Raw genomic sequence first — 21,085 nt, 5'->3', positions numbered from 1 at the left:
CCAGATTCTGGATGTTTTCGTTTTTAAACGGAAATACATGCCTCGAAGCGCGTTCTTCCAAACACGCGCTTCCAGAGTTTCCACGCGCAAGTTTTGTTTGTGCGCCACATTGTGTCGTTCAGCGCTCCTCTCTTCCCCCCGCGCCGTTAGCCAATATGTCGACTTTCGCCGACGTGGCGTGGCGTGGCGTGGCGTGGTGGCGCTCGGCCGGTGCGTCACGGATGCCGGGGGGAATGGATGACGTCGTCGAGAGCGTCGCCGCGCCGTCGGGGTTGCGGGGCCACCTTCTCCCTCCTTGTCCTCTCGTCTCCTTGTCCGGCGCACGGCCTGCGTGCGACAAGGCACGAGCATTGCCGCGCTTAGCGCCCCCCCCCCCAGCCCAGCAGCGTCCGCGGCCCCCGCGGCTCGATCTCCGCGAGGCGGCGCTGAGATAATTCGCTTTCGAGAGCGGAGCCTCGGCGCCATCTCAGCTGCCGCCGCGGCCACGGCGCCACGCAGGTCTACGACAGATTGAATTAACAGCATCGACCCGACCCGGTCCGGATGGCCCGCGGCATGGCCCGCGGCAGAAAAGAGAGGCGGCTATTTTATGGCACCCATTATAACCATCGGGCCGAAGCGAAAACACGGACCAGGCTGGGCGGGCGGGGCGGGGCGGGGCGGGGCGGGGCGGGGCGGGGCGGGGCGGGGCGGGGCGGGGCGGGGCGGAGCGGGGCGGGGCGCGCCGGCTTTGGGGCTCGCGTTGGGGCTGGGGCCGCTGGGGGCCGCAGCCTCCACGCGTTCGGCACAGCGCGCAGCGCCTATCACTGCACGTCAATGTTGTTGTCGTCGTCGTGCCGTTGTTGTCGTTGTTGATTGTTGCCTTAATTAAATAGCGCTCCACCCGGGTGGCGCACTAGCCCGGCCGGCCCCGTCTCGAAACTCCACGAAACGGGGAATAAGCGGCGAGAATGCCTCACTTAAAATAAGTCGCCGTATATTTCGCGCTGAGTGCACAACAACGGTGGCGGCCTGGCGGGTCGACATCTTTATATGTATTTGGCACCCGGCGGAAACCGCGAAGCAGGCGAAGCAGCGAAGCCCGCGGGGGAGGGGCCGGCTCAAGACTTGCGAGGCCAGGCCGAGGGGGCGGCGGGCAGCCGGGGCCGGAGGGGGAGGCCTTTTCGTCAATCGTGTTTTGCCGGTGAACCAGCGTCTTCGGCAACGGGGGCCGGGGCGAGGCGGCGAGGCCAGGGGCCAGGGGCAGCAAGGAGCCGGCCGGGCCAGTTATTAGTCTCGCAGCGGGGCGCCCGGCGTTTTATTGGATTCGGCGGGCGCCGCGCGGCACTCCTGGGCCGCGTGGACAAGCCCACATTCCACGACGTGCGTCGCGGCGCGTCGCGGCGCGGCGCCATCCGACTCGATACAAGGTGCGGCGCCCGGCGGCGCTTGCTCCATCAACATGGCGGCCTAAAGGCGGCCAAGGAATCCGCGGAAAAATATTAGACAGCCCCTCCACGCCCCGCCACGCCCCGCCACGGCCAGCCTTCGGTGTGAATCACGCGACGCGGTGGCCCGGCGGCGTGGCGACGCCCGGGACGAGTCATTGGCCTCCTTTCCGCCGCCGCGCTGTTTGGTCGAGGGCTCTTCCGCCCCCCCGCGTCGCCCCACCCCGCCCCACCCCGCCCCACCCCGCCCCACCCCGCCAGACAAAAAGCAAAGCGCTCAGCTAGCAAAAGAGTGTCGCAAAGACTCCCAAGCATTGCGGAGTCGTGGCCGTCGAGATGAGATGCGGACGGGGCGGGTCGGGACAGAGGCGCAGCATGGTGCCGGTGGCGGGCCCGAGAGAACCCAACCAGCGGCGCGCGTGGCCCCGCCCCGCCCCGCCCCGCCCCGCCCAGCCCCCGCATTCGTCCGCACGGTCCGCGTCCCGCGCCACTTCACGTCAATAAATTGGACGCGCCATTGTCTCAGCATTGGCCAGCAACGGCCTCGCACAGACTCCGGGGAGGCATACGGTCGGCGCGTCTCCCTCACCGTTCCGCGGACCGACGGCGGGGCGGCGGGGTGGCGCACGTGGGAGCTGTTGTCCTAAAGGTCAGCCTCGATAGTGCGAGAGAGAGAGAGAGAGAGAGAGAGAGAGAGAGAGAGAGAGAGAGAGAGAGAGAGAGAGAGAGCCGGAGCGGGCAGGCCTGGGCAGGCCTCACACGCGTGCGCCCAGCCCGGCCTTAACCCAAAAGCCACAGCGGGCGGCGCGTTGGCGGCGCCTCGCCGCGTGCAGGAAGTTGGCGGGCGCCTCTGTCGTCGCGTCTTCACTCAAAGCTGCCGGAAAAGAGACCCACGGTATCCAATCGGTGCGCCCCCGCGTCGCCACGTTGCCCCTTGACAGCGAGCCCGAGCCGCGAGACTCCGAGACTCCAAGACGCGCAGCATTCGCCCAGTCCCAGTACGGAGGGATTCCATTTATTTTCGGCGACGGCATTGTGCGAGATGGCTGGCGAAGGGCGAAGGGGGCGCGGGGGGCGGGGAGGTGACTCATCCCGCTGTCTGCCTCGATGCCGCGTCGTGGAGAGTTCTGCTCGAGAAAAGAAAGGCTCTGTCGTTTTGTTGTGCCCGAGGCGACGCGACGCAACGCGACGAGCACGCCCGCCACACTGTGCGGTGCCGCGCCAGGCCGCGCCAGGCCGCGCGAGTTCGCACACAAACAGCGCGACGCACGGCGCTCGGCATGGCGTGGCCCTGGCTGGCACGCCGAGGGACGCCCTGTCCTTCAGTCTTCAGTCGTTTCATGCCGCGGGATTAGCGTGCCCCTGGGGTTAAAGGGCGTTACTTTGTGAAATCGACCACGGTCTAAACATTCTGGGGATAGGCCTTTGGGTATAAAGGAAGTAGCCCCATTTTGTACATGATTGGCGGCCATGTCGAGCTGGTCTTTAGCGACCTCCTAAAGCACTGAGAATGAAAGAGTCATGAAATTTTGGGCGAGGAATAATTCCTTATCACCCAAATTTGGGTGAGGAAGGTTTCCCTCACCCAAATTTGGGTCATAATACTATGGAGCCATAGGCAGCTGATACACCCTTCCTCGCCTAATTTTGGGCAAGGAAGTCTTTCTCGCCCAAATTTGGGTGATAAAGTATACCTCGCCCAAAATTGGGTATTGATCATGTCTTTTTGATTCTCAGTGAGCGCGCTTAAGGCTGACGTGAAGCGCCCTTGCAGCACCCCTTCGCCGGCGGTCTGGCGGCAGCGAGCGGCAGGGTGGTCGGGGCACTGCAGCGGGCACAGCTCCTGAGAGCGCGTGCCCCTCGCTGGCCGCGAGACTGATAGAGAGCGGCGGTCCCCTCGGAGCGCTCCTTTGAGAGGTCCGTAGTCCCCCCACCCCCAACCCCTCCGCCACAAGCACTGATCCCTGTCGGAGGGCCAGTGGAAGTCAGTGGGCTGTGCAAATTAGGAGGTTGCAGTTCGGGAGCGCGCGGCCTGGCACGGCGAGTGTTGCAGCCTCTCAAGCGCGGTGCATTACAATAAACACAGCGGGACAAAGCGCTAATGCACGCGGCTAGAGTCGCTACATCTCTGTCGTTTATCAGCGGGTTCCCGTCCCGAGAGTGGAGAGGGAGAGAGAGGTCCTGTCGGCTGGCCGCTTGCTGCTGGCCCGGCCGTCAAGGGCGCCGAGTGCAGGGCGTCGCCGCAGCAGTCGACTGAGGGCCGCCTTCGTCGCTCTGTCTCTCTCGCACCCGTGGGGCGTCCCGTAAGAGGTGCGAGAGAGACAGCACTGCAAAGCCGGTGGTAAGTTTACTTGCCACAAATTTGGCAAGCCGTTTTGAATGCCAAAAATTGGCAAGCTTCGCCTGAAAATACTCCCCAGCTTGCCAAAATTTGGCAAGCTTGTGAATATTTCCGACCAAGGCTTGCCAAATTTTGGCATTCAAAACGGCTTGCCAAATTTGTGGCAAGTAAACTTACCACTGGCTTTGCAGTGAGAGCGACGGAGGCGGCCCTCAGTCGACAGCCGCGGCCGGACGCGCCCTGAGGGCCACCACTCCGCAGCCCCGCCGGCACCATGCCGGCACGCCGCCCCGAGTTCCTGCAGTACATGTCGTGTTTGCCGAGGAGAACGATTCTGAGTGGCCTGAAATCGTATCGGACGTCCCGAACTGAGATATCTGGCGGAAAACCCGGCGGCAAGATCGTGTGAGAAAAATCACTCAGTCTTATTAAATCATTGGGGATGCCGAATCACGGGTGATTGTTTGTCTTGGAAAATCACAAGAACGTCGTGCAAAAAAAAGGAAAAGAACACTACGGAGTTGTCGGCCCACTTGTGGATTTTCACAACTGCGCCAGGGCTATCACTCGCTATTTTTCTCAGGAGGAGTGTTGAGGGGGGGGGGGGGCGGACTCCCTCAACGGGTTGATGCTCTTTAGACCTTCCTAGCATGCCTCTGTCACGGAGTGCGATTTCCCGCCTTAGTTTTGGAGCAGAAGTGCCGCATAGTTAGTCAAAACGTTGTCAAATGTGTAGAAATCATGGTTTGTGCTGACTTCTGGTGGCCACTGCTTCGCACCCAGGCCGGGTTCCGTTTTCCCTCTGCAGTACTCTTGGATGTTTCTTCGACATCCTTTCTCCGCGTCACAGCAAATTTTCTGCTCCCCAAAAAAAAAAATCAAAGTCCTTAATTACTTGCTCGTCTTTGGGCGCCTGTATTCGGTGTTCGATTGTTTCACGTCTTCCCCTCGGAACGTGGCGCGGCCATGCCGAGCCGTGGCGCCGCACAGTGGGCCAGACGACCGGTGCTAGGCGGCCAAAACTCTAGACGCGTTTTGAGCTCCAGAGTCGCTTAACGGGACTCGGACCGAACGTGTGACCCCACCAATGGATTCCTCGTTCGGAGAGCAATCCATTGGTGGGGTCACACGTTCGGTTCGAGTCCCGTTTGGCGACTCTGGAGCTCAAAACGCGTCTCGAGTTTTGTCCGCCTCCACCGGTCTTCTGGCCCACTGTGCGCCGTGTCGGGCCGTGCCACGCGCAGCGCGTCGGCTGCGGCACCTCGGCAAGGGGTGCGGCGAGAGGCGCGGCGCGCGCGGTGCGACACGGCCCACAAAGAGAAGCATGCGCTGTTATTCTCCTGAATGCCTCACGCCCCATTGCCACCGCATTGCCGCCCGGCCGCGGCCCTCATTGCCATTGTGTGTTCGGGAGCACCGCGACGCGATCGCAACGCGTCGCAACGCCACGGTCAAGCTGCAAGGCGACACAGCCTCGTTACCTCTTACCGCCGGGCCGCCAGCACACTCGCCGCCTCGTCGCCCTGCCTCTCTCGCACTCGTGGGTCGGCCCGGCACGTTGGGGTGCGAGAGAGAGAGAGAGAGAGAGAGAGAGAGAGAGAGAGAGAGAGAGAGAGAGAGAGGGGCCCTGGTGCAGCCCCCGTCGCGGCCCGCTGCACCACAAGAAGGCCGCCCAACGCGCCGCCCTTGCTTCGCCTTGCCCGGCCCCGTGGTCTTCCCTCCGCGCCGCCTGGGCCGTTGACTTGCCCCGCGAACAGCGCCGCGACGCTCGGTCTCTCTCGCATCCCTGCGGGCCTGCAGGCCGCCCCACGAGTGCGAGAGAGGCAGAGCGACGCTGCACTGTGAGTTGCTGGGAATGACTGTGGCGGGGAAGGCGACGCATAAATCCGTCGGCGTGCCGAATAGAGCACACGCCGGACCGAGCCTGCCGAGCCGGGCTCGGGGCATTGGCCATTCATAAGCCGCGCGGCGCGGACGCGCAGACGGCCGCTGTCTCTACTGGTCTCTACCTCCCGCGGGCCTCGCACCTCGCACCACCTCGCACGCAGCCCGGCAGGCCGCCCTGATTGCTTTCCGCCGCCCTGCCGAGTCCCCGCCGCCCAGCGTCTCTCTCGCGCCCCCATGGCGCGCCCCACGGCTGCGACGGAGACAGAGCGGCGCTGGGCTGCGCTGGGCCGCTGGGCCGCTGGGCCGCTGGGCCGCTGGGCCGCTGGGCCGCTGGGCCTGCCTCCCCGGCGGCACCGCGCACACTCTACCAAAAGTGTCCTGTAAATGCCGTTAATTTATTACCAGTTTTCACTGTAGGTCAATTCACAGCGTTTGCTGTGAACTAGTTCACGGCGTTCACTGTAATCTCGGTTACAGTGTTCACTGTGATCTGGTCCCCAGTAAACACTGTGAGTTTGACGCCGCTGAGCACCGAAGTACTGCAAATCAGGCTCCAATTCACGGCGTTTACTGTGGCCAGATCACAGTGAACACTGTAACCGAGATCACAGTAAACGCCGTGAACTAGTTCACAGCAAACGCCGTGAATTGCATAACAGCAAACATTGGTAATAAATTAACGGCGTTGACAGGACATTTTTTGTAGAGTGCAAAGCGCAGCAAAGCGCAGCAAAAGCGCCAAGCGGCGCGCGGGCGGCGCGTGGAATGCGTGTGACGGCGCTGCGCTCGCTGCGCTTTGCTGCGCCCACGGCCGCGCGGAGGGCCGCACCTGCGTGCACGCTGTCGGGGGGCCGTCCACCTGCACGACGAACCCGAAGCGGGGCGAAACGGGGCCTCGTCGCAGCGTCTCTCTCCCACACCTCTCAATGACACTCGTGTAAATCTTGTCAGAATGTCAGAAACCTGTCTGAAAACCTGATCAAAATTCGCACACCTCTGAAAGCTGAAAACATCTCCTGACGGTCTGTAGTACTCAAACCATCAATATCAGATTAAGTTTTCAGAATTTCAGCTTTCAGAGGTGCGCGAATTTTGATTAGGATTTCAGACATGTTTCTGACATTCTGACAAAATTTACACGAGTGTAGTGCGAGAGAGACAGCGACGAAACATCGTTTCGAAACCAGGCTGCTGCATGTGCGCTGTGCCCCGCCCAGTCCCTGTGACTGTTGGAGTCGAAATGATTGTGAGGGCGATCGCATGCTCTGGGTGCGTTGCATTCGCGTCATTCGCGTTTCCTTGTTCCGGGCCGCCCTTCAGGAGAGGCCTCGCAGTCACTGACAACAGTCGGGCCACTCCCTTCCCGGCCTTCCCCCGCACTGCCTTGCACACGACGCACGTGGTCGGGCGTTCCGTCTACACGCCAAAACAACGCTTTTCCTGACTTGAAAAAAAATGAAAACAAAATAACGGGCCATCGGAGCCGACTTGCGGTTGACCGTCTCCGTATCAGCGTCGAGACTATCCATGGCAATGTTCTCGTTTTGAAAAGAAACAACCAAAACCCCTCGCGGCAAAAACGGTTCTTGGTTTTGCCAGCAAACTCCCTGGATTACGCGTACGCCTTTACTGATGCTACCTGTGAAAACCAGGTAACCGTTCTTGCCGTGGTTATCAACCAATACGCCAAAAGCGCAGCCCGAGCGGAGCCCCTCTCCCCTGAGCCTCGCGGCCGCGCGGCCCCGCGTCCCCGCACAGACGCAGTTGTTGCATCGAGCGCCACTTGAGCCTTCGGCATTTCGCTGCGAACTCGGCTCGGCTGAGCCGAAGCGAATGCGCCTCCTCTCAAGTGGTCACGTGCCGCCCGTGCCGCCGAGTTGGACGGGACTCTGGAGCATCGGTGAGGGCCCGGCCCGGCCCGGCCCGCCCCGCCCCGCCCCGCCCCGCCCCGCCCGCGCATGGACGCAGTCATGTGTCCTTTCATCGCTATTGTACACGCCTCCGCCGCCAGGCCGCCGGGCCGCATGCATTAAATACTGTTCATTTTGATTTTTTTATGAAATAATGGCGGAACACGAGGACGAAGGGGTAAGGGGTCTGCAGAAACACGCTCGCCGTCAGCGTTCTGCAATCGCTCAACCCTTCAACGGCACTCCACCAATGGCACTCCAAACTCGGTTTGGTTTTTGTTGAGCCGAATTGAGAAACGGCCTCGAAACAGCCGTGCGTCATCTGATGACGTATCTGATGATGTATCGGGTGCGTTCTCTCTCTCTGTCTCTCTCTGTCTCTCTGTCTCTCTCTGTCTCTCTGTCTCTCTCTCTCTCTCTCTCTCTCTCTCTCTCTCTCTCTCTCTCTCTCTCTCTCTCTCTCTCTCTCTCTCTCTCCCCCTCCCCGCAAAACAAACAAAAACAGAGCTTCACCTTCCCCGAATGGAAAGGCGCAGCCAGACTCGAATGCAGCAAACTGGATTTCGCAATGTGATCGATGCTGCGAGGCTAATTAAAAACGTAGGTCACCCACCGGGAACGTGAGGAAAAACTGCGACACGCCACTTCACACATTTCTCCTCAAGTTCACTGCTGTCTTAAGTACCCTGCTTGACATATCGCACTCCACAGCCGATGGTAGGCGAGAGCGTAGAGGCGTTGACACGTAATAATGAGGTTGGTAGTTCGAGTCCCGCCGATTCTTTACCCTTTTTTGCACGCTAACAGGGCGAAGCGATATCAGCCTGGCACACTCACCGCCTTACCGGTTGGTCTCCATGAGCTGCGGTGGCTGAGAGTGTTGGGGCGTCGGCCTACCAACCCGATGGACCGGGGATCGATGCCCGCTGAGGTCACAATTTTCGGACCACATTCTGACTTCGCAATTTTGCGTCGACGGGCGCTTCCCTCGCGGCGATGACTCCCTTCACTCCGTGAGGTATGTATACAACCTCTCGGCGGTCGGCCATCGTCCGACGGGAAGGGTGGCGTATGACTCCGTTGTACCAGCAGTGGCTCGCCGAGTGGGAAGGGAGCCGATACGGTGTGGGAAACGTGGCAATCTGGCCTGAGGATCCGGCGGACAACCCGGTACTACGGGAGCACCAGGCCCGTGACGAACACCAAAGTCCTTTTCTATCTCTCTCTGTCTCTCTATCTCTGTCACCCTACGATCGCCGGCTGCCCTCATAAGGCGGTCCTTCATGTGTGGAAGGCTATAGCTGTCCTACAGAAGCTGAACTATTCGGTAACAGTTTAAAGCCTGGATACACCGGTTCCCATCCGAACACCGAAGTTAAGCAGGCGGCTCGAACCCCATAGCGGGCAGAGAGGGTCGTAGGGTTCAATTTTTTATTTTATTTTAAACAAAATTTTAAAGAGGAGTGGCGTACATGACTCCGTTGTGGGTACCATGTGTTGTTTTGCCGAGTGGTGAGGGGCAGGGGGCTGGGGTGGTGATCTAGAAGGGTGCTGACCTGTGAGTAGTGTAAATACCCAAGCTCGCTCACCGGCTACACTTGGATAATCAGTGCATGTGTGACCCTACACCATGGGCACATTGCCTTCACTCCAGGCGTCCCGCAGGTCTCGAAGGCAGTTTGACTTAAGGTTAGGTTCGTTGTTAGTTTTCGTGCTGTTCGTTCACGCTACTGGGACATAACAAGAAACGGATCAAAAACAGAAAAGATCACGTTTGATGGGGTACTTTTTCTGTCCCCTTTTCAACCAGTCGCCGGTTTCTGGAAAGGCGGCATGACAATGCCACCCTTCTTGGTACCGCGTAGAGGTCTGCAATGGACAGTCCACCCAGTTCCAGCGCTCCCTATGGTGCGAGAGAGATGGCATGACTCGGTTCCGTCGCTGAGCTTCACGAGTCGACTTGGCAAGGCGGCTTCGAATCCCGGCAGAGGCAATCATTTTTTTCGGTGTAAATGACTGTTTGTAACCGCGCAAAAGCAAGCGCTTGTTCCATACAGACGGCCGAACATCTAGCGGCTGCCACAGCAAAAAAAATCCCTCAAAAAAATGATGGCGGTGCCGGGACTCGAAGGTGGTCAACAGTTCTTGTAGATCCAATGGCTATGAAGCCAACGGTTCGGATCGGTTCCAAGTGGCTTTGGTCGCGGCAGCTATCGGTTCGAGCCAGAAGTGTCCATTGCAGACCTCTGGTACCGCGCGAGAGCGCACCTCGGCGTAGGGCAGCGTGGGGTTTGTTGGAGCAGGCGTGGATTCGACAGGCGCGAGGGTCTCTCAGAGGGTGGGCGGGCGAGTGGGGCTCGGGCGGCTCGGGGTGGAGGCCGGAGGGAAGCTAGCCCGAATCGCTCCTGCCGCGCCACCGGCTGCGGGTCGGGGGCCGGACCGCCCAAGCCGGCCCAAGCGCGAAATACGTATCATTCAGTTTCGTTAGAGTGCTGATCAACATCAGGCCCTCTACCATTTCAAATTCAAAGCCCATAAACAAATACTGGGAAAGTTGGCACGGCTGCCGAATGTGTGCAGGGCGCTCGTGTTTGTGAGAAACTATTGTAGGTCTTTGTCCAAGATCCTGCACTCAAAAATCTTCTCCCGAGTCGCCTCCGTGACGACTCTGCACCAAAAAGAGAAGAGATTCTTGAAATTCTGGACTTCTGCGTATTTTACGAACCTTTTCCTGCGTGACTTGTCGTGTAATGTCAGCATAGCTTCCGATTCCTGGGGGCGTTTTCGTTCATCAAAAGCCTCTCTCTCTTTCCCATGCGATGCGCCCACCAGTCTTCCGCCCGCCAGGAGTCACAGCCGAGCGAGGAGGACGGCGGAGGCCGGGTTTGCGGCGAGCCTTGCGGGCGGGCCGGGCCGCCCAGAATTGCTTGTTGGAGTTGTTGCTTCGGTGCCGAGTGCGATTTTTTGACTACCTTTCAGTCGGCTGCGCCTCCTTCAGGGGGAGCAAAACCCCCTCTCTCTTTCTCCCTGAATCCACGCCTCCCCTTACAGAAATGGATCGTTCTGAAGTGCCTAAAATGTGTCCGGGGCATGATGCGCGTACGCGAAGTGACGCCGGAGACGGGATTCGATCCTTGGACCTTTCTCGTTGGAGACTTACACTTAACACATGAGCCATGGCGCTTTTCATAGAAACAAGGACTTGGCCGTACTTCGAAAGCCGCGATATCGTGGCCGTCACTCCTCTGAATAGCAACTTGTGGCGTGCACGGAGAGTCATCACCGGCGCCGTTCTGCATCGCGTCAACAGCACCCCTTTTTGGACCCCCTTTGCGTGAAGAAAAGGGGTCCGCATTGGAGACCCCCTGAGCAGGAAAAAAGGGGGACAGAAAAAGGGCCCTCGTCTCTTTGAAACGAGAAAACGGACGAGAGGTAGGCCCCACCAAGGAAACAGCGGATTCTAAATCCATATCCGTTTTTCTCGAATCAAAGTTGCAATTATTTCTGAACCGTCACTCACGAGGTGAGCGCCTTCGGGGACGTTGCTTCGCGCCACTTTGCCGCTTGGACCCTGCCAAAAATACCCGATCGGCTCCTAGGCGGCCCGCTACACACCACTACACTGGGCCTTGTTGTGCTGGCCGAAGGCCAAGGAATGCAGCGAGCCAATAAGCGCAACTCAGTCAGGTAAGAAAGAATTCGGTCAGCGGAGCAGAGGGCAAGGGGCAGTTTCGAAACGAGGCGCCGCTCCGCCACTCCGCCGCTGGCACGAGCAAAGCAGCAAAGCCGTGCGAAGGCGGGCCAAGGCGGGCCAAGGCGGGCCCACGTCCACTCGCAAGATCAGCAGTCGGCCCCCTGCAAAGAATCAAGTGTTTTTGTCTTTTACACTCTATCCCGGGCTGCTGCTTGCAGGCGCGGCTTAAGGTGGGAGGGCGACGGGGCGACCGCCCCTCCCCTTCCCCCTGTCACATTTTCTAAGCGCCTGGCGGGACCATCATGACGCACGCTGCACAGGCCCCCGTTGCCTGAAGCAATGCATACACAATCAGTCCTCCTGTCGAGAGCCCCTTAAACCCGGCTTGACTGCCTGTCCCAAGAGGACTTGAGCAGTATGCGTTTTCGCACGACAAACGGAACGGACTCCGCGGCATTCCGCAAGGTTTCGTTGAGACCTTCTACTTTCTGTCACCTAGGTTGATTTAACGTTGCTGGTAAACCTAACCTGACGAAAAGAAACAACAAACAACAAACGAACTCGTCGACACGAAGAATCGTTGCTTTATTGTGGAGAGTACAGCTTGGATTGTCGGTCGGACATGGCCAACGTCAAAGTAAATACTTTCGCCGGACATGCTGACATGGGACATGAAAAAAAAAAAACAATCGTGGTGGCTTCTTTTGGTTAGATGTGGTGACTATTTCATGTCACCATCGAATTTCATCAATAAGTTACATGTGCATACTACCTCGATTCGAAAAAAAAATTGCTATTGAATAGAAAGAGCTGAATCAATCTAGGCGAGGGGGTAACGACTGGTAAATTTCGTGTCAGCCGGATTAAGGATTACCTCGGATTACCCCGGATTACCCCCAAACTACCTCCGGATTACAACAAAAAAATTCCTAGATTACCTTTGGATTTAGCTGGATTACCCCGGATTACCTCAAAATTTTCCCGGATTACCCCGGATTACATCAAAATTTCGGGTTATCCGGATTACGGATTACCAATTTGCTGTCAGCCGGATTCCCGAAGTCGTTACCCCCTCGAATCTAGGCCTTATCAAGTTAAGGATTTGTGTACCGATCTACAGATCTACAAAATATGGACAGTGTTTGCGTTCCCCCACTCTTCCACACTGTCCATTTTTTTTTTGTAGATCTTTAGATATGTAGATCTGTAGATCGGTACACAAATCCTTAACTTGGCAAGGCCCAATTCCCTTGATTTTCAAAAGAAAGCCCCGAAAGCCGCATTGGTTTTCTATGCAGTCCCGCGGACACCGACACGACGACGACTTCACCGTGGATTCCTCCTCCCTCTCCCCCAAGACGTGTCGGGTCGCATAGTAAAGTCAAACGGCCCTTCAGTTGGCGCCCTTTCCCGCTGGCCATTCCCTCATGAGAATCTCTGCGCTGCATAATACTGTTGTCAACTAAACTTCTCATACGCCGCAAACCGCAATGTGAAATGGAATGTGGTCGCGCCACGTGCTTGTCCTTCCTTCCTTTTTGTTGTGCTGCCACATAACCTAGGTAAACACGGGAAGAGCAGTATCGGTTTTGATCTACAGAAACTTTATTACACATTGCTTTGAAGCTGCAAGGTCTTCATTTGAACCGTCCCGGTAAGTTTTTCTTGATTATTACATTTTGAAGACCTGTCTTCAATCGTTCGCTGTTTCTGAAAAGCACGTTGTTCGCACTAGTTAGGTTTGAGATACACATCCATCCAATATTTCTGCACTTTCAAGCGCATGACTTATTCAAGTGTATTCTGCTCCTGTCTGCAGTGTAAGCTCCATCCTATGGTGACTTTTATGGTTCCTGAGTACCCACTTATTTCCATTAAATAAAATTTGGAACCTTGCTGGTTCTCTTATGTTCTGTGCACTTTTTCAACTTGACTCTCAGCCCAGTTAATTTTGATTTGGTCCTCACTTTTTATATTTTTATTAAGTGCTTCTCGTTATAGTCTGTTTTATTTGAAGTAAATCTGCTTTAATGCCTCTGACTTGGCAAAGAACATCAATGTATCAGTACTAATAAAGCGCAACGTAGGCATCAGATGAGATGAGGGCTAATTATACGAAAACATTTTTCTTGTGAGACTTGTGATCATTCTTACATAATTGTATTGCAGAAAATCTCAGCTTGCAAGTATCGCCAATGTTTTTGTTTGACAGGTTTTGGCGTAAAAGGAAAGAGACTTTCCTATGCGGCGAGGAGTAATTAAGAGCATTCAGACCGCTATTGCAGGTCTTTTCCAATCCTTTGCTGTGGGCTCTAATTGTCTCTCAATGACAATGCTATCATTGCAAGACTGTGTTCTGGAGAAGGACTTGCTGCTACCACCTTCTTCTGTAAATGGCATGAAAATTCTAGACAGGGAAAAGTTTTCAAAATCTATTTATGTTCCTTATTTGTTGGTATCTAAAGAAAATATTCCCAACACACTGAAAGTTACCAAAAAATATTTACTTAAAATGCCTAACTTGAACCCAGTTCAAACTATTGAAGGATCTTCTGATAAAAAGATCATTTTAGATCCATTTAAATTAATGGATTGTTTGGCTAGTGATGAGAAAGAAAAGCTAGGAGGTCTAAAGGACAATGACTTCAAGATGTGTGAAATAATATTGTCATATGAAAACTGGCTTGCTGAAGGCATATTGAAAACTGTGTTACCTCAAGACCAAGAGGGAGTTTCAAGCTGGTCAACTATTGGACATATAATTCATGTAAACCTACGTGACCATTTATTAGACTACAAGCACCTCATTGGTCAGGTTTTACTTGATAAAAATAAGCAAGCTCGCTCTGTTGTTAACAAAGCTAATTCAATTGACTCTACTTTCCGAACATTTCAAATAGAGCTTTTGGCTGGAGATGAAAATATGTTGACTCAGGTCAAAGAGAACCACTGCAAATTTGAGTTTGATTTCTCCAAAGTTTATTGGAATCCTAGACTAGTTGGGGAGCATGAAAGAGTTGTGAATGAAATTGACAGTGGCAGCATCCTCTATGATGTGTTTGCTGGTGTTGGTCCATTTGCTGTCCCAGCTGCAAAGAAAAAATGTAGAGTTCTTGCAAATGATTTAAATCCCGAGTCTTTTAAATGGTTGCAACATAATGTCAAATCCAATAAGGTGTCTGACAGAGTAACTGTATTTAACAAAGATGGAGCAGATTTCATACGCTCTGATATCAAGGCAGATTTAGAAAAGTATTGGTCTGGAGACAACCATAAACCATGTCACATAACCATGAATCTTCCAGCCATGGCTGTTGAATTCTTAAAAAACTTTAAATTCCTATTTTTGGAAAGTGAAAAGCCATCTACATTTATAAGCCCCATCGTTCATGTATATTGTTTTATTAAAAACGCTGAGGACTCATCAAAAGCTGCACAGGAACTAGTGGAGCATCATTTGGGCACAGAGTTGAATGAGAACCTGAAGAAGGTTTTCCTTGTTCGCACTGTATCTAACAATAAAGATATGATGAGAGTATCTTTTTCATTACCAGAAAATATTCTATTTGGTAATGACTCAGATGAACCAGCGACCAAAAAAGTTTGCATCCGAGATGGTAGCGAACAGAATTGAATAGTGTGTATGTCAGTTACCTGTACAAATGTAAAAAATGTGAGCATTGCCCATCTCTTTTTCTGTGGTCAGTGTGCTACTCACATTATTTTATGTTGTGTGACGGGAGAATTTTCTGTTGGTTACAGGTCTATTGCAACTATGGGAAAGAATAAAGGAAGTAAAGTGAAAACTAACCATGTCTTCAAAGTGGCAGGTGCACGCAGTCTCAAAATTAAAAATAAAGCCAAGCAAGTTGCTGGACAACTCAAAAAAGTAAGCTGGTTTCTTTTTAAAAAAACTGCTTGAAGACTGTAATATGTTAAGTAGTACTATTTTTTTTAACACTTGACCCTTACTCTTTTGCACAGTTAAACCAAGTGACAAAACAGAAAATTGTTCAAGTCGACAGCCAACTGGAATCACTCCATTCAACTTTGATGCAGCAGAAGCCTTCAGTTGTAGCAGACAAGGGAAATATAAAAGGAGAAATGCAAAAGATGGCTGCAGAGAGGGCTCAGCAGGCTGAAGACCATAAGAAACGAGTGCAAGATATAGATAAATTTAGTGATATAAAACTGGGATCGTCAAAGTAGCTTTTCTGCCTCTCCAAATTTCTTTTTCTAAAACATATGTAAACAGTATCTAAATTTTAATAAATTAAAAAGTTTAAGGTGACGTGCCTTAGTTCTTTTATTTCTCCCTGATTACATACTTCCATGATTTTGTTTGTGCAGTGAACTAAGAAATAAAGAACGTAAAAAGAAACATTAATTCACTCAAGTATTTAAAATACAATTTAAAAAAGGAACACAAGAAAAAAACGGGTTTTTGAATGGTTGGTCTCACTGTAGCATTCCTGATGCGAATGGCAGCTTGCACACTACTTGTGACGCCTCACGCATGTAAGAGAAACAATCTCGAAATGCTTGGCAATGCCACAGCGAAGCACGCGCCTCCTCTCTGACGACGTTCTCGGCTTGTTGCAGGGAGAGCATGGTTGCGGTCGCACAGGCTGCCCGAACGGCCGGCCTAGTTGTCGTGGGCGACGAAGTCCTGAGCGGCGCCGTGCCCGACACCAACTCGCACTTCGTCAGCCAGAGACTGCACCGGCTGGGCGTGCGCCTGCTCAAGGTGGTGGTGGTGCCAGACGACGTGGAGGCCGTCGCCAACGAGATCCGAGAGTTTTCCGGGTACGTATCCTCTGGGCTCCTCAGGGCCGCTCAGGGCCTCGCCTTGCGCCCTGCCCGGTACCACTGCTTTTGCAGTGACGTGGACCGTGCGAGGCGCCTGACTGCACGGCCACGGCCAGGCCACCAGGCCAGGCGGGCCGGGCCTTCCCCGAGGCGCCGTGCCGGGTAGGCCACCCATCGCGCAGCTGGCTGGGGCGTGGGGGCGTGTGAAGGCGTCTCTGCGCAGGGGCCAAGGATAGGCAACCCATTTGGCTCCGGCTGGCTGGCGCACCGACTCTTGGACTTGAGAGGCTTGACCGTCATTGTTTATATGCAATTGTGGGCCCGGCACAGCCATGCTCGCATTGCACAACATGACAGACCGCCCACACAAGCAGCAGGTGCCTTATCTCGGCCGAGGCCGCCGAGGCCGAAGCTTCACCTCTAACCTTTTCTAGCCGCGCGTGGAGACGAGTGGGACCCCAGACCCCAGGACAATATAAAAGCACTTTCACCCCTCCCCCCTCTTTCCCCTCTTTCCCCCTCTGTGCTCAACGAACTTTTCCGAATTCAATTAATCCGTCTTCTCCGTCTGGCCGCGTCTCGTCTCATCTCGCCCGTCCGCTCTCAATAATGCGGACTGACCTTTGCACTGCTTTTGCACCCGTAGGCGGTATGACGTGGTCCTCACGAGCGGCGGCGTGGGGCCGACGCACGACGACAAGACCTACGAGGCCGTGGCCCGGGCCTTCCGCCTGCCGCTCCGCTTCAACGCCGAGGTGGCCAAGATGGTGGCCGCGGCTCACGGCCTCGGCCTCGGCGGCCAGCCCTCCGAGTCGGACGTGATGCTGCACCCGGTCCTGAAGATGGCCCTGGTGCCCGCCGAGTGCCGCCTGCACCGCATCCTCGACACGCACGACACCACCATTACCAAGCCCATCATCCAAGTGCGCAACGTGTTCGTTTTCCCAGGCAGGTTCTCCTCCGGATGAAAGTGAAAGCCGGGCTGTGCGCTGTGCCTCCCCCGGCCCGCTGTGCATGCCGCCACCGATCTAGTCCTGCCCCTGCCTCTGCCGCCCCTGCCCCGCTTGACGCTTGACGTTTGCGTACTAGTGGTTGTGTTCTCGGCTGAACGACGCGTGCCCGAGTCAGTGGCTTTGCCTTGCTTGCGCGGCTTGCGCCTTGTGTCGACCTGACGCCGTCGCCACTCTAGACATCTAACCACATTTTCTTGCCATTGTTTTTGGCAGGGTCGCCCGCTAATCTGCGTCGTGCCTTCGCCCAGCTGGAGGGAGACATCCGGGGCAGCACGGCGGTCCGCTTCCACTGCCGAGAAGTGTACCTGAACGTGGAGGAGCCCCTCATCGTGCAGCCCCTCAACTTGGCCGTGGAGAAGTTCAAAGGATCGGTACGTCGTCCCAGCTGTTTTCGTTTTCTTGGCGTCCGGGCCCTGGGCCGACTAGGCCGGCCGCAGGACGCTCCCTCCCCTCCCCTCCCCTCCCCGCCGCCCCGTAGGCATGCCCGTAGGTCCGTGACCCAGGACAAGCGGACTTATCTTTACGGCTGCCGGCGGCCGGGCGATGTGGCGGCCGGCCGGCCCGGCCGCGGAAGCACGCGTCGCTCGCGGCGGCGAGCCACCTAGAGCCAGAGTCCTACACCTGCCAAACCGACGGTACCGACGGCCCTGCCCTTCTCCGCGCGGACGGCCGCTCGCTGCTTGCAGGTCGCGTTCGGCTCGTACCCCAACTGCGGCGGCTGGCGGTTTCCCACCAAGCTGACGCTCGAGTCGACGAGCTGGGAGACGCTGCACGCCGCCACCGAGTTCCTGCTGGAACAGCTGCCCCCGAGTTGCGTGGAGGGCTTGAGCGCCGTGCCGATGGAGGACCTGCTGCAGTTCGCCGAGTCTACGCCTGACCTTGCCTTCGGGAAGTGCCTCCGCGAAACAATCCAGGTTCGTTCTCGCGGTCCTCGCGTCGCTGTTGGCCTTGGAACCACATTCTGTGAAGCCGACGTCGCTTTCTGTCACCAGGTGCTGACCGAGTGCTGTAACCGCTACCACCCCGACGAGCTGGTGCTCTGCTTCAACGGCGGCAAGGACGCCACGGTGCTGCTGCACTTGGCGTGCGCCGTCATCCGCCACCACCACCCCGAGCACGCCGCCAAGCCCCTGCACGCTTTCTGGGTGCAGTCCGCCGAGCCCTTCCCCGAGGTCCGCGAGTTCGTCTCGCGCATGGTCGAGCAGTACGTAGTGGTGCCTCTTGCAGCGACGGGCCCGCACAGGCCTCGTGGCACGCGTTGTTGTTGTTCTTTCTAAGCCCCCGTCTCTGTCCAGGTACAACCTGCACCTGGACGAAGTGCCCGGCCCCATCAAGGTGGGCCTCAGGACCTATCTAGGAGGGAAGCCGGAAGTGAAGGCGGCTCTGATTGGCGTGAGGCGCACCGATCCGTACTCCTCCAAGCTGTCTGCTTTCCAGGTAAGCCATTGTCCGTCTCTACTTCTGGCGTGGGCGCGGGACGCGCGGCAGAGGGGGCACCGCCTTCCCCGCGACCATCTCCTACGCCCTACGCACACACCCACGGCCCCGCCCCCTCACTCCATATCCCCGCAGTCCATCCTCCATTGTCCACCCCCCACAGTCAACCCCCCACAGTCCACCCCCCACAGTCCACCCCCCACAGTCCACCCCCCCCCCCACAGTCCACCCCCCACAGTCCGACCCCCACAGTCCACCCCCCACAGTCCACCCCACCCCCCCACAGTCCCCCCTCACAGTCCCCCCCCCCCAGTCCCCCCCCCTACAGTCCACCCCCAACAGTCCACCCCCCACAGTCCACCCCCCCACAGTGCACCCCCCACAGACCACCCCGCCCACGTGTCGTGTACGTACCTATGTCGATGCCCTTTTGATTACGATTAGCTCGGCTAAGCTCGGCCCGGCCGGCTTCGCCCGGCGGCGCACGCGAAGCAGGGAAGTGGCAAGGAGGGCATCGCGTTTGTCAACTGCCTTCCCGAGCAGAAAACTTGCTCAAATCTTTTCAGACTTAGACGACTGCTATGGATGTTTCCTTCGTCATCGAACCCGCTGGGCCCTATCCTTCACGGCGTCCTACACTGTGTTTGCCCGGCGGTGCCCGGTGTGCACGGTGGTGCAGGCCCCGGTTCCGTGGCAGCCTGTGGCGTGCTGCGCTGGCGGTGCTGACGGCCATGACTGCCGTCGGCATGCCGAGCGGCCAGCAGTGCCCAAATTGCTGCCACTATTATTTGCCACGAAACAACAAGGCCCTCGTCATGCGAAATAAGCGCAATCGTGATTCGATCCAATTAAAATATTCAGATATTAAATTCTATGGAATGATTAACCCCCCTGCGCCGCGGGGCGCCCCGAACGCGGTGACGTTGTCCTTGGTGAGGCGAGGGGTGGGGCGGGGGGTGTTTCTCTAAGGGGTGGCGTGGCGGGCCCTCCCCGGGGAACGCTTCGCCGCTTGGCTCCCCGATCCGGTTTCGTCCCGTTCTCTTTTAATTTCTCAAGCGGGCGCGTGTAGTGCGTGACAGTGACACGCGCCTCGCGTGACGCACGTCGCGCACGTCGCGGGGCGTGACTATGTGACACGAAACGGAGTGACATGTGCGGTTTGTTGCAGGAGACGGACCTCGGCTGGCCGGCCGTGATGCGCGTGTCGCCGATCCTGGAGTGGCGGTACGCGGACGTCTGGACCTTCCTGCGCGAGCTGCACCTGCCGTACTGCAGCCTGTACGACCAGGGGTGAGTCCACGCGCCACGCGCCACGCGACGCGTCTCGCCGGCGTCTCGCCTCTGTCGGCCCGGTTTTTTTCTGGTGCTAGTTGCTCAACTAGCTTGGCGGAAATTTTTTTTCCTTCGCCTCGTCTGCGAGTTCAGTGTTGCGTCGTGTTTGCGTCTCGTTTGCACGAGTGACCCCGCCGCCGCCTTTTTAAAAAGTCGCCGTCTGCGGGACGCGGCGGCGAGACGCCAACCGATTAAACTGTTTAGAACTGCGCCTCGGAGTGCGGCCCCGCCGTCACGGTCAAAAGTTGTCGTAGTTTTAAGTATTTTTGAGTGTTTGCGTCGCGTCCGGCGCGCGTTGGCCGATGTGCGTCACGCATGACCGACCTTCCCCGCGGCTCCGCGCCTCATGCCGATAGTAATTGTTTCCCAGCGACGCGACGGTGCATCAGATTTGGCAGCCACAATTGCACAATGTGGCTCGGCTCTTTGTGTCATATTTCTGCGCACGATTGGAATTTGTATGTGTGCGCGTGTGGGTGTGTGATCGGGGGGCGGGCCTGGTGGTGGGTGGATGTGGGCGGCGGGCGCCGCGCGTCATGGCTGCGTTTTGTGTGTGTGTGCGTGTTTGGAGGGGAGGGGAGGGAAGGGGGAGTCTCCCCATCTCCCTCTGTCTTCCACTGTGCGCCGCCGTGCTCGACGGTCGGCAGCCAGCAGGTGACAGCCGAACGGCGCCCTTGAGGCGTTGCCGCGTTGCCGGGTTGCCGGGTAGGGGTGAGCTCTCGCTCTAGACGTCGCGGTCGTGGCCGTGCAGGTGGAGGGTCGAAGCGCCGTCAACGCATCAACGGCTCTCTGGCCCCTTCACCCTTTGGCCCACGGGCCCTCTCACCCTTGGCCGACTGGCCCCTTAAGCAGCTCTGATTGGCTTTGCATGCGCTCCCAGTGCGCCCCACTGCGATGCGCCGTGCTGTCCAGGGCGCCGTGGGCGCCACTCTCGTCGGTGGGGCGCTGCCTTGGCGCTGCAAGGGACGCTCGGCGGGTGACGGGGCTCGCGGCGGGCAACAAAACCAACCTGGAGGACTCCCACGGAACACGAATGAGTGCCCTGCCGAGAGACCCTTGCAGGCAGGGCGCATGGCTCGGCACGTGAGCCTCGTAAAAAGGGCGCATCCCCATCCCCAAATAAAAGATATTTGCATAACAGCGATGTGCTGGCGTGTGGCGTTCCTCTGCGTTCCGCTGCGTTCCGCGGCCAGAGCGGCGCCTCGCGGCTACCCGCTGGGCCGCTGGCTCAGCCA

General features: G+C 57.0%; 2 protein-coding genes across 3 annotated transcripts in view; both read left to right on the top strand.

The window, feature by feature from the left end:
- The window catches only part of LOC117650359 (FAD synthase-like), a 40,363-nt gene that overhangs the window by 10,203 nt on the left and 9,075 nt on the right, over positions 1 to 21,085 (top strand). For both annotated transcript variants that reach the window (XM_034393729.1, XM_034393730.1), the window contains exons 2-8: positions 15,862 to 16,065; positions 16,715 to 17,016; positions 17,295 to 17,452; positions 17,768 to 17,995; positions 18,074 to 18,285; positions 18,377 to 18,518; positions 19,687 to 19,808. In XM_034393729.1, the coding sequence (XP_034249620.1) occupies positions 15,862 to 16,065; positions 16,715 to 17,016; positions 17,295 to 17,452; positions 17,768 to 17,995; positions 18,074 to 18,285; positions 18,377 to 18,518; positions 19,687 to 19,808 (1,368 nt within the window). The remainder of the gene's footprint in view (positions 1 to 15,861; positions 16,066 to 16,714; positions 17,017 to 17,294; positions 17,453 to 17,767; positions 17,996 to 18,073; positions 18,286 to 18,376; positions 18,519 to 19,686; positions 19,809 to 21,085) is intronic.
- On the top strand, positions 12,622 to 15,550 carry LOC117650360 (tRNA (guanine(37)-N1)-methyltransferase). Its single transcript, XM_034393733.1, has 4 exons — positions 12,622 to 12,913; positions 13,472 to 14,932; positions 15,022 to 15,148; positions 15,244 to 15,550. The coding sequence occupies exon 2, from the start codon at positions 13,502 to 13,504 to the stop codon at positions 14,891 to 14,893; it is 1,392 nt and encodes a 463-aa protein (XP_034249624.1). The 5' UTR covers positions 12,622 to 12,913; positions 13,472 to 13,501; the 3' UTR covers positions 14,894 to 14,932; positions 15,022 to 15,148; positions 15,244 to 15,550.

The sequence above is a fragment of the Thrips palmi genome, unplaced genomic scaffold (genome assembly GCF_012932325.1).
Source record: "Thrips palmi isolate BJ-2018 unplaced genomic scaffold, TpBJ-2018v1 HiC_scaffold_5, whole genome shotgun sequence".
In the NCBI taxonomy this organism is placed as follows: domain Eukaryota; kingdom Metazoa; phylum Arthropoda; class Insecta; order Thysanoptera; family Thripidae; genus Thrips; species Thrips palmi.
Note: the sequence above shows the minus strand (reverse complement) of the source record. Positions and strands in the feature narration are given on the sequence as shown.